The 10,051-nt window shown below is 56.8% G+C and overlaps 1 protein-coding gene across 2 annotated transcripts; it reads left to right on the top strand.

Annotated features, from left to right (window-relative positions):
• Positions 1-400: 400 nt before the first annotated feature.
• On the top strand, positions 401-9,584 carry SPDEF (SAM pointed domain containing ETS transcription factor). 2 transcript variants are annotated; one of them, XM_016955275.4, is made up of 5 exons: positions 401-3,381; positions 6,212-6,409; positions 7,819-7,866; positions 7,985-8,131; positions 8,932-9,584. In XM_016955275.4, exons 1-5 carry the CDS (start codon positions 2,784-2,786, stop codon positions 9,108-9,110), a joined length of 1,170 nt encoding a protein of 389 aa, XP_016810764.2. In that variant the 5' UTR covers positions 401-2,783; the 3' UTR covers positions 9,111-9,584. The 2 variants fall into 2 exon arrangements, with proteins under 2 accessions (XP_016810764.2, XP_016810765.2); XM_016955276.4 differs by lacking the exon at positions 7,819-7,866.
• The last annotated feature ends 467 nt before the right edge of the window (positions 9,585-10,051 follow it).

Below are 10,051 nucleotides of genomic sequence, written 5' to 3'. Positions count from 1 at the left end.
CTCAAAAAAAGAGAGAATAAGGCCTGTGCTGCCTTTCTCCTGGCAAGGGGATGGATGTGAGGGCTTCACATGCACTCAGCAAATGTGTCAAGGATGTGTCATTATATGCCTTCCTGGCAAAAGCTGCCACCTGCCCTGCCCATTCATCCCCACCGACCCCACACAACCATGCCTGAAACACAGCAGCTGCCTCCTGTCCTACCTGTGGCTGAGGCCAAGCAAACAGGAGGGCCACAAGGGAAGCGAGTTCTGCTTCTTGGAAAAGCTTCTGTCTCCCTGGCATGGCGCCCAGGGTGTTGGCAGAGACTGTCCTAACGTGGCAGGCATGGGGGCTCTGGGGATGTGGACGGGGCAGGAGGCAGGCAGGGGGTGATGAAGGAGGGGTGGGGGGCTGCGGGGGGGGTCCCCAGGGGTGGAGCCACCTAGCGGGTAGGGCATGGGCACCAGGCAGGGTGGGGCCCAGGGGCAGAGCGAGCTGTTGGCACTGCCTGAGTAAATAATGTGGGCCCACAGCACACACGAGTGTTTGCACAGAAGGACTTGAAATGATTCCAGGTCTGCCCTCTGTCCCCCACATCCCCAGCCCCGCCTTGGTCTCTGCCCACCCCACCCCACCCTGACCTTTTCTTCCTTGTCACTTAAAGGAGCCCTTGAATGGGAGAGTTGAAATCAAAGGGAACACCCTTCCCTCCTGCTGGCATTTTCTCCACCACAGGAAGCTGCAGGGCTGCCATGTAACACTGGGAAGGTTGGGCACTGCACAAGGAGGGTGGGCAGAGGAAGCTGAAATTCTACCTAGGCTCCATTCGTCAAGCTATGCTATCCAGGTGGAAGGGATGTCATTTTCTGAGTTGTGTGAAATTGAATGGGCTAGCTGTGGCCCTACCGAAGTGGAGGTGTCTTCCAGACTGGGTTCTTTCCCTTGTCCCACCTGCAGAAGCAAATGCCAGCTGCATACGGAGGCTGCGCGGGTCAGTCTCACAGGGTAACTGGAGATGGATCAGGGAGCCCCCTTCCCCGCCTGCTGTCCCAGTAGGGCACCATAAATGTCACTGTGAGAGAGGATTTCAGTGCTTTGATTAAAGCCTTCCCCCCAACTGGCCAGTTACCTTTAAAGCAAAGATCCTCAAATTTGAACATGCACGAGAATCACCCAGAGGCCAGTTAAACCAGACTGCGGAGTCTCCCCCAGAGCTGCTGATTCAGTGGCTGTGAACCACCTGAGAATTCAAGTTTCTAGCAAGCTCCGAGGTGGCGCTGGTTCTGCTGGCCCAGACGGCACATTTGGAGAACCACTGCTTGAAACTATAAATAACCCTCGAGAAAGGACACAAATTAACTTGCCCTTAACAGGTTTATCTGCTCCTTTCCTCCTCCCTAACTGGTTCTCTGTATTATTAGGAGCGTATATCTGTTGGTAATCTTCTGCCTCTGGCTTGACGTATTCTTTGTGTGTGTGTGTTTTTTTTTTTTTTTTTTTTTTTTTCCGAGACGGAGTGTTGCTCTTTCACCCAGGCTGGAGTGCAGTGGCACGATCTCGGCTCACTGCAGCCGCCTCCTGGGATCAAGTGATTCTCCTCCCTCAGCCTCCCGAGTAGCTGAGACAAGAGAATCAGGCACCCACCACCTTGCCCAGCTAATTTTTGTATTTTTAGTAGGGACAGCGTTTCACCATGTTGGCCAGGCTGGTCTCGAACTCCTGGCCTCAGGTGATCTGCCCGCCTCGGCCTCCCAAAGAGCTAGGATTACAGTCACGAGCTACTGCACTGAGCCTGTCTTGATGTATTCTTAAGTCTCAGGCCCCCACATCACTGCCATCCCAGAATGTCCTGGGGTTTCAGTGCTTGCGCACCTCTCCAGTCCCCCTTCTCACCCAAACTGTGCACTCTGCTATTGGGTTCAGGGAAAAGGGCCTGGGCAAAACCAAGCCAGGGCGGCCCGTGGGGAGCAAGGCCTCTGACTGCTTGTGTTGAGGCCAGATGGCTCCCCCGGAGGGCCTTGGGGCAGCAGTGAGGAGCAGGTGGCTGAGTTGCTAAGGGTTTTAGGTGTTCCCTGGAGCCCTGCCCCATCTCACAACCACCCTGGCTCCTCCTGGAAAGCCTGGCATGTGGCACTGCCTCCGGGTGGCCGCATGCTCCTCCAGGCATCGGGGAAAGTAGAGAGCACTGGGAGCTGGAAGGGGCCCTGGGGGCAGCACCTTCTGAGGGAGGGTAAGGGGAGGTGGGTACCATGCACCCAGCCTGGGGTATTGGGACACACACACCTGTGAGCTCTTGCTCAGTGGCCACCTTGAGAGTGTTGAGTTTACTTAGATCCCCCAGATAGCCCTGTGGGAGGGCAAGGGCTGGCCTACTCCCCGGCGTGTGGGAGGGTTTCTACCCCGCCTTGTTCCTCTCGTCTTTCCCCTGCTGGTGAAGATGATGGCCACCTTTAGGATGGTGGCCTCTGCCTGCCACTTCCACTCCTATCCTTGTCAAGGGCAGAAGAAAAACAAGCTTTGCTATATCAGGAAAGATTTGGACACTGAGGGCCCCTTGTTCCCACCTCAGTTTGCTCATCCGCCAAATGGCGCAATCATGCCTTCCATTGTGAGGGCTGAATGAGGTCAGGAACCTCAGAAGGCTGTTTTAAGCACAGTACATGTGTGGAGCTTTGCTGCTCCCAGCCAGCCTGGCTTCCTTGGGGATTGAGGGAGCGATCTATTTCCAGTCCTGCACCCACTCCCACCTCGCTGTCTTTCCCAGCCAGAAGGCCTGTCTGCCCAACCATGTCGTGGCTGCCCAATGACCCGGAAGCCCCCAACTTTGTCCCAGGCCCAGCCCACTGTCCACAGGGCCCCTCATCCCCATAACCAGCTTAGCGGCCCCCACAGGGATGGAGAAGCAGTCAAACCTGAGTCCTCTTTCATTTCCGTAGACACAGCCGCCAGCCCAAACAGCAGCGGCATGGGCAGCGCCAGCCCGGGTCTGAGCAGCGTGTCCCCCAGCCACCTCCTGCTGCCCCCCGACACGGTGTCGCGGACAGGCTTGGAGAAGGCGGCAGCGGGGGCAGTGGGTCTCGAGAGACGGGACTGGAGTCCCAGTCCACCCGCCATGCCCGAGCAGGGCCTGTCCGCCTTCTACCTCTCCTACTTTGACATGCTGTACCCTGAGGACAGCAGCTGGGCAGTCAAGGCCCCTGGGGCCAGCAGTCGGGAGGAGCCACCTGAGGAGCCTGAGCAGTGCCCGGTCATTGACAGCCAAGCCCCAGGGGGCAGCCTGGACTTGGTGCCCGGCGGGCTGACCTTGGAGGAGCACTCGCTGGAGCAGGTGCAGTCCATGGTGGTGGGCGAAGTGCTCAAGGACATCGAGACGGCCTGCAAGCTGCTCAACATCACCGCAGGTGAGCCCTCTCCATGTGCCTGCTTCCGTAAGACGGGTCACAGGCAAGGCTGAGGTCGCTGGGGTGGGTCGGGGCACTGCTGGATGGACTCTGGCCACCTCTGGCCCAGCCTCGGGCAGCTTTGGGAATGCTGGCACTTCTACACACAGTCAGCTGTGAGCCTGGGCCAGGAAGGTTTCTGTCCACCTCTAGTGTCCCAACCATGCCAGCCTAGGGTCCCCACTGGTAGGTGCTGGATGATATGAATTCAAGCTCTGTGTCCCCCACCTCCTCTTGGACTTCGCTCTCCCCTCATTCACTCTGCTCCTGCCACACTGGCCTGTTTGCTGTTCCCACAACATTTGCTACGCTGCTGCTTCTTCAGCCTAGAGCGCTCTTCCCCCAAATATCTGTGTGACTCACTTCCTTCAGATCTTGGCTCAGATGGCACCATCCGCATGAGGCCTTCCCTGACCCCTCCATTAAAATTGCTGCCCATGAGCACAGGACATGGTAAAGAAAACAAACAAAAAAATGAAAAATAAAAGAAAGAAGAAAAATTTCTGCTCACATCTCTACCTGCTGTTCTCACCTGCTTCCTCTCATAGCACTTACACTCCTCGGACATGCCGCACCATATCTGTTGATCTCGCTCACTCTCTGTGTCCTCCACTAGAATGTACACTCCACAAAGGCAGGGATTTTCATTTGTTTTGCTCATCAATCCATCCCCAGATGCTAGGATAGCACCTTGAATATAATTGATGCTCAATAGACAGTTGTTCAACAATAAGCATTTCTTTTTTTTCTTTTTCTTCTTCTTCTTTTTTTTTTTTTTTGAGATGGAGTCTTGCTCTGTTGCCCAGGCTGCAGTGCAGTGGTGCAATCTCGGCTCACTCACTGCAAGCTCTGCCTCCCGGGTTCAAGCCATTCTCCTGCCTCAGCCTCCCGAGTAGCTGGGACTACAGGTGCCCGCCACCACGCCCGGCTAATTTTTGTATTTTTAGTAGAGACAGGGTTTCACCGTGTTAGCCAGGATGGTCTCGATCTCCTGACCTCGTGATCTGCCTGCCTCGGCCTCCCAAAGTGCTGGGATTACTAGCGTGAGCCACCGCGCCCAGCCTCTTCTTCTTTTTTTTTTTTTTTGACAGGGTCTCACTCTATCACTGAGGCTGGAGTGCAGTGGTGTGATTTCAGCTCACTGCAACCTCTGCCTCTGGGTTCAAGCGATTCTCCTGCCTCAGCCTCCTGAGAAGCTGGGATTACAGGTGTCTGCCACCACACCCTGCTAATTTTTATATTTTTAGTAGAGACGGAGTTTTCACCATGTTGGCCAGGCTGGTCTCAAACTTCTGACCTCAGGTCATCCGTCTGCCTTGGCCTCCCAAAGTGCTGGGATTACAGGCATGAGCTACCTCTCTGGGCTGAAAAGCAGTTCCTAATATGCCAAGCCTTATTCTAGGACGGGGGAATTGAGTGGTGAACACAACACAGCCCCTGTGTTTGAAGGGCTGACATGATAGTGAGGGACACAGATCACAAATAAATAGAGAAATGTGTCACTGTTCTGGTGGGACAGAAGGCCCCGATGAGGAGGGGACCTCCTAGGGCCTGGCGTACATGTGTCTGTCAGCCAGACCTGGAAGGCGTGATTATGGAGCTGATGCTGTGGGTGGCGGGGCTGCTGAGTCTCTAGTCCTCTGTCCTACTGTCGCCTCTCCAGCTTCAGGCAGTCCTGACCCATGTCCCTCATCTTCAGGCCCTGGCGTTGCAGCACTGAACTCTGTGCAGCTTTCCCTGGGAAGCAGGGGTCTTCACGCATCCCTCAGGCCCGGCCCCTGCCCCCAAAGCCGCCCCGTTGACGTCCGCATTTGAAGCTGCTCCTGCCGATGCCCCAAGTTTCCCAATGCCCATGCCAGGCCGACTCCAGGAGTTCTCCCACAGACCTCCTCCCCACCCACAGGGCTAGGGAGGGGAGGGCCCTGCTCCCTCAACAATGGGAACAGAAACAAATGGCTTTGACCTCGGGGAGGAAAATGGGCTTATTAAGTAGGGGCAGCCCAGCCTGCAGGTCACCCAGCTGGGACACTGGCTGGACCACGGCGTTCACTTGGAGGCCCCATTTTGACCATGCCCACCAGCCTATCCCCCACCTATAGGCCTATGAGGCTCACCCCAGAGCAGCACCCCAGGGGGACATCTAGGACCTAGCCAAGGGCTCCCCTCCTGGCCTCTGGGGCCTGTGGCTGCCCCATGACCACCCTGTGCCCTGCCATTTACTTATTCAACACATGTGCCTGGAGCAGCTCCTGTGCGTCTAGCCCTTTATTCCGTGGAGGACAAGGGGATGGAGTGCCCTGTGCCTCAGTTTCCTCATCTGTAAGATACAGGGGCTGGAGAGAATGGTGGGGTTCTAAGACTAATTCCCAGGTAGGTGTTTCTCTGGTTCCTTGAGGGGTTTGGGAAAGGCAAGAAGTACCTGATGGAGAAGCCCAGGTGTTTCTGGTAGAGTGTCACTGTCCCTCCACGGCTGAGGCTCCCTCGAAAGGTCCTTTGAAGAGGCTGGAGGGATCTGGGAGGACCCAAGGCCTGGGTGAGGCGGGCAGTACAGATGCACCAGGTTACCCTGCCCTGAACCAAGTTCATTTTTTAGGGCCCTGGTTCCTTCCTCTCGCCCCACTCTCTTCTTGGGTACCCACTTCCACAGGGGCCCTCAGGGGCCTGTCTGGGGCTGACCTATCCCCATCCCCAAGAGCACATGGTCTCAGGCCACAGGTTCCCATGGGTGCCCCATCACAGCAGGGTGGTGCTCTCAGGCCGCCCCTGAGCTGAGGGGATGCCTCTTGCCCAGATCCCATGGACTGGAGCTCCAGCAATGTGCAGAAGTGGCTCCTGTGGACAGAGCACCAATACCGGCTGCCCCCCGTGGGCAAGGCCTTCCAGGAGCTGGCGGGCAAGGAGCTGTGCGCCATGTCGGAGGAGCAGTTCCGCCAGCGCTCGCCCCTGGGTGGGGATGTGCTGCACGCCCACCTGGACATCTGGAAGTCAGGTAGGATGTGGCATGGCTGGGAGCAGCCCCTCCCAGGCTCCAAGCCAGGGACAGGATGCTGGCTAGGAGGTTGCCCTCTGCTAGGGCAGCAGCCCCTTGGCCCCCAACTGGACTCCACTCTGAATCTCAGCCCCAGTTTCAGCTGCCTCCTGGATCCTGGTGCACTCTTCACCCCAACCCACTCCCAGCCCTGGTCAAGGCCCCAGAGCTTTGGGACAGAGCACCTGGGAGGTTAAAAGGTAGAAGTCAGACTGTGAGGATGCAGGATGTCAGAGCTGGGGACAAACGTGGATACTAGGAAGTCCTTTTTCCTTTTAAAATTTTGTCTGGTTTTCTTTGTTTTTTTTTTTTATTAAAGAAGTAATAAATGTGCATGTTATAAAATAGACCACAGTGAAAAGTAGTGTACCATGAACAGTTTCCCCCTCCCGCTCCCGACCCCCAGCTTCCAATCCCCTCCCTAGAGGGAACCACTGTTACCAGTTTCTTGAGTATCTTTCCAGGGAAAGTCTATGAATATTCAAGCACATATACATATATGCAGTTCTTATTCTTTTTTTTTTTTTTTGACATAAGTAGTAGCAGAGTATTACACTGCTCTGCACACCACAGTATGTCTTGGGTATTGCCCCTGTCCATGTCCACAGTGGCCCTGTTTTAATTTTAGTTTTTGTTTTTTGAGACAGGGTCTCACTCTATTGCCCAGGCTGGAGTACAGTGGCACAGTCACAGCTCACTATAGCCTCGACTTCCCGGTTTCATTGGATCCTCCCACCCCAATCTCCTGAGTAGCTGAGTCTACAGGTGCACCACCACACCCTGCTAATTTTTGTATTTTTTGGTAGAGACGGGTTTTCACCATGTTGGCCAGGCTGGTCTCAAACTCCTGGGCTTGAGCAATCCACCCACCTCGGCCTCCTGAAGTGCTGGGACTACAGGCATGAGCCTCCACGCCCGGCCTGCCCTAAATTTCTAATGGCTGCGTGTCAGCCCCTGAGTGTCTAAATTGTCTTGATCTCAGTGGGCACCCACTGCTGCCTGCACAGTGCTTTGGAGGAGGTGGTGCCTGAGTCAAGGAGTAAGAAACAGGACCCACTCATAGGACCCTGTCAGAGACCAGTGCCCCGCCCCAGCCCAGGCAAGCCCCCATGTCAGATGTCCTCATCTGAACAAGGGGTTGCATGCAAGCCCTTTACGGCCCCTCCCAGCTCTGAAATCCTGAATTTTCTTCCAGGAAGCAGCTTCTTGTAACCAGCTTGCCTCCCCAGGTTGGCAGGAGGCAGGGAGCCACAGGGGCAACCCCCAGCCACAGAGGGGCTCCTGTGGCCCCACAGTCCCACCCAAACGCCTCCCCTCCTCCACCCTCGGGGCCTCTCCTGGGTCCCCAACCCCCTCTCCTTGCCCTGCAGCGGCCTGGATGAAAGAGCGGACTTCACCTGGGGCGATTCACTACTGTGGTGAGCCAGGCAGCGGCAGGGTGGAGGCGGGGGCTCGGGTGGGGTGGAGGGGTGGCTGCCACTGAAGCAGGGACTGGCCTCCCATTCCCACTCACCACCACCCTCCCTGGCCACCCAGCCTCGACCAGTGAGGAGAGCTGGACCGACAGCGAGGTGGACTCATCATGCTCCGGGCAGCCCATCCACCTGTGGCAGTTCCTCAAGGAGTTGCTACTCAAGCCCCACAGCTATGGCCGCTTCATTAGGTGGCTCAACAAGGAGAAGGGTGAGCAGGGTGCCCAAAGGGCGCTGCAGGGCCAGCGAGCATGGAGGTTGTGGGGGCTCCTGCCAGGCACGGTGCATGGGGGCAGGGGCGGGCAGAGGGGTGAAGCTGATCCCCACCTTTGTCCTAGATGCCAAATATGCAGCTCTCATGGGACAGCCCTGGGGTCTGTGTGCAATCTGTGTCCACATCTGTCTCCTGCTAGACTCTGTCTCACTTAGGAGTTTTAGTACTGCACAGCGCCTGGAACGAGCTCCAAATCCACTCTCCCTCCACCATCTCATATTAATTAATCCTGCCAGAGAGGGCTGCACAGGCCGAACTGCCTGAGAATAGCAAAGAGGTTGTTTCAGGCTTGGGAACTACAGAGACAACTGTAATGGGGAAGGGATGCTCTTGCCAAGTGAGCCGTGGGCACTGCTGGGAGCCACACAGGACTTTGCATTAGGTCATGCAAACCCCACACAGAAGCAGGAGTTGGCAAGGGCCAGGCCTGCAGGGCCCCAGGGAACGCACTAAGGTACACAGGCTCACCTGTACCGGGAGGTTTGTGACTCCAGAGTATTCTCTGCCATTCACTGGGGCCTGTGGCACCTGCTTTGCACACGTCTCTTTAACCTCACCGCAACTACACCTTGGGAGTAGGCATTTGGGCCCCCACACCCCGCCCCACCCGAGCAGGGGGAGGCCTCTGCACGGGGTCCCTTGGTTCGCCACGAGGCTGACCTGGTGGTCTGCGTCTTTCTCCTTCTTGCCACCTCACTCATACCACTGGCTCTCTCGGGACCCTCCTGCTCTTCTAGGCATCTTCAAAATTGAGGACTCAGCCCAGGTGGCCCGGCTGTGGGGCATCCGCAAGAACCGTCCCGCCATGAACTACGACAAGCTGAGCCGCTCCATCCGCCAGTATTACAAGAAGGGCATCATCCGGAAGCCAGACATCTCCCAGCGCCTCGTCTACCAGTTCGTGCACCCCATCTGAGTGCCTGGCCCAGGGCCTGAAACCCGCCCTCAGGGGCCTCTCTTCTGCCTGCCCTGCCTCAGCCAGGCCCTGAGATGGGGGAAAATGGGCAGTCTGCTCTGCTGCTCTGACCTTCCAGAGCCCAAGGTCAGGGAGGGGCAACCAACTGCTCCCCAGGGGGATATGGGTCCTCTGGGGCCTTCGGGACCCTGGGGCAGGGGTGCTTCCTCCTCAGGCCCAGCTGCTCCCCTGGAGGACAGAGGGAGACAAGGCTGCTCCCCAACACCTGCCTCTGACCCCAGCATTTCCAGAGCAGAGCCTACAGAAGGGCAGTGACTCGACAAAGGCCACAGGCAGTCCAGGCCTCTCTCTGCTCCATCCCCCTGCCTCCCATTCTGCACCACACCTGGCATGGTGCAGGGAGACATCTGCACCCCTGAGTTGGGGAGCCAGGAGTGCCCCTGGGAATGGATAATAAAGATACTAGAGAACTGACATGTCCCCAGTGTCTGCGCAGTGAATGGCACAGCCCCGAGGTCATCAATGGTCAAATGCGGCTGTGGTCACAGGGCCTGGAGTAGTCAAGGGAGGGTTTCTGGAGGAGGTGGCTTTGGGCTGAGCCTAAAGGGCAAGGGATAATTGATTGGTAGATGCTTCTGGGAGAGAGATAGTGAGTCTTCAAAATCAAGGAGGGGCTAGAACAGCCACCTCATCTTCCCTGTCGCTGTTCGGGCTGAGAGGCAGGCGGCAAGGCCGGTGCTAAAGAGGTTCTACATGCAGGACCGGAGTGGGGAAGGCATCTTTCGCATCCTTTTGCTCTGTTGCAGAGCAGGGCTTTGCAGCTAACAGGGTGGAAGAGAGGTTGGTTGGCTCCTGTTTCTGTTTCCTGAAGGCCTCAGCAGTGCTGTCTGTGAAGATGTGAGCTCCTGTGAGTGGGTGTGAGACCCCCGTGCGTGATGGGA

The sequence above is a fragment of the Pan troglodytes genome, chromosome 5 (genome assembly GCF_028858775.2).
Source record: "Pan troglodytes isolate AG18354 chromosome 5, NHGRI_mPanTro3-v2.0_pri, whole genome shotgun sequence".
Lineage (NCBI taxonomy): Eukaryota > Metazoa > Chordata > Mammalia > Primates > Hominidae > Pan > Pan troglodytes.
Note: the sequence above shows the minus strand (reverse complement) of the source record. Positions and strands in the feature narration are given on the sequence as shown.

Coding starts and splice junctions, on each gene's coding strand:
- SPDEF (XM_016955275.4), top strand. CDS start 2,784: ATGACCCGGAAGCCCCCAACTTTGTCCCAGGCCCAGCCCACTGTCCAC. Junction 6,410..7,818: donor CCTGGACATCTGGAAGTCAG/GTAGGATGTGGC, acceptor CTTGCCCTGCAG/CGGCCTGGATGAAAGAGCGG. Junction 7,867..7,984: donor TGGGGCGATTCACTACTGTG/GTGAGCCAGGCA, acceptor CTGGCCACCCAG/CCTCGACCAGTGAGGAGAGC.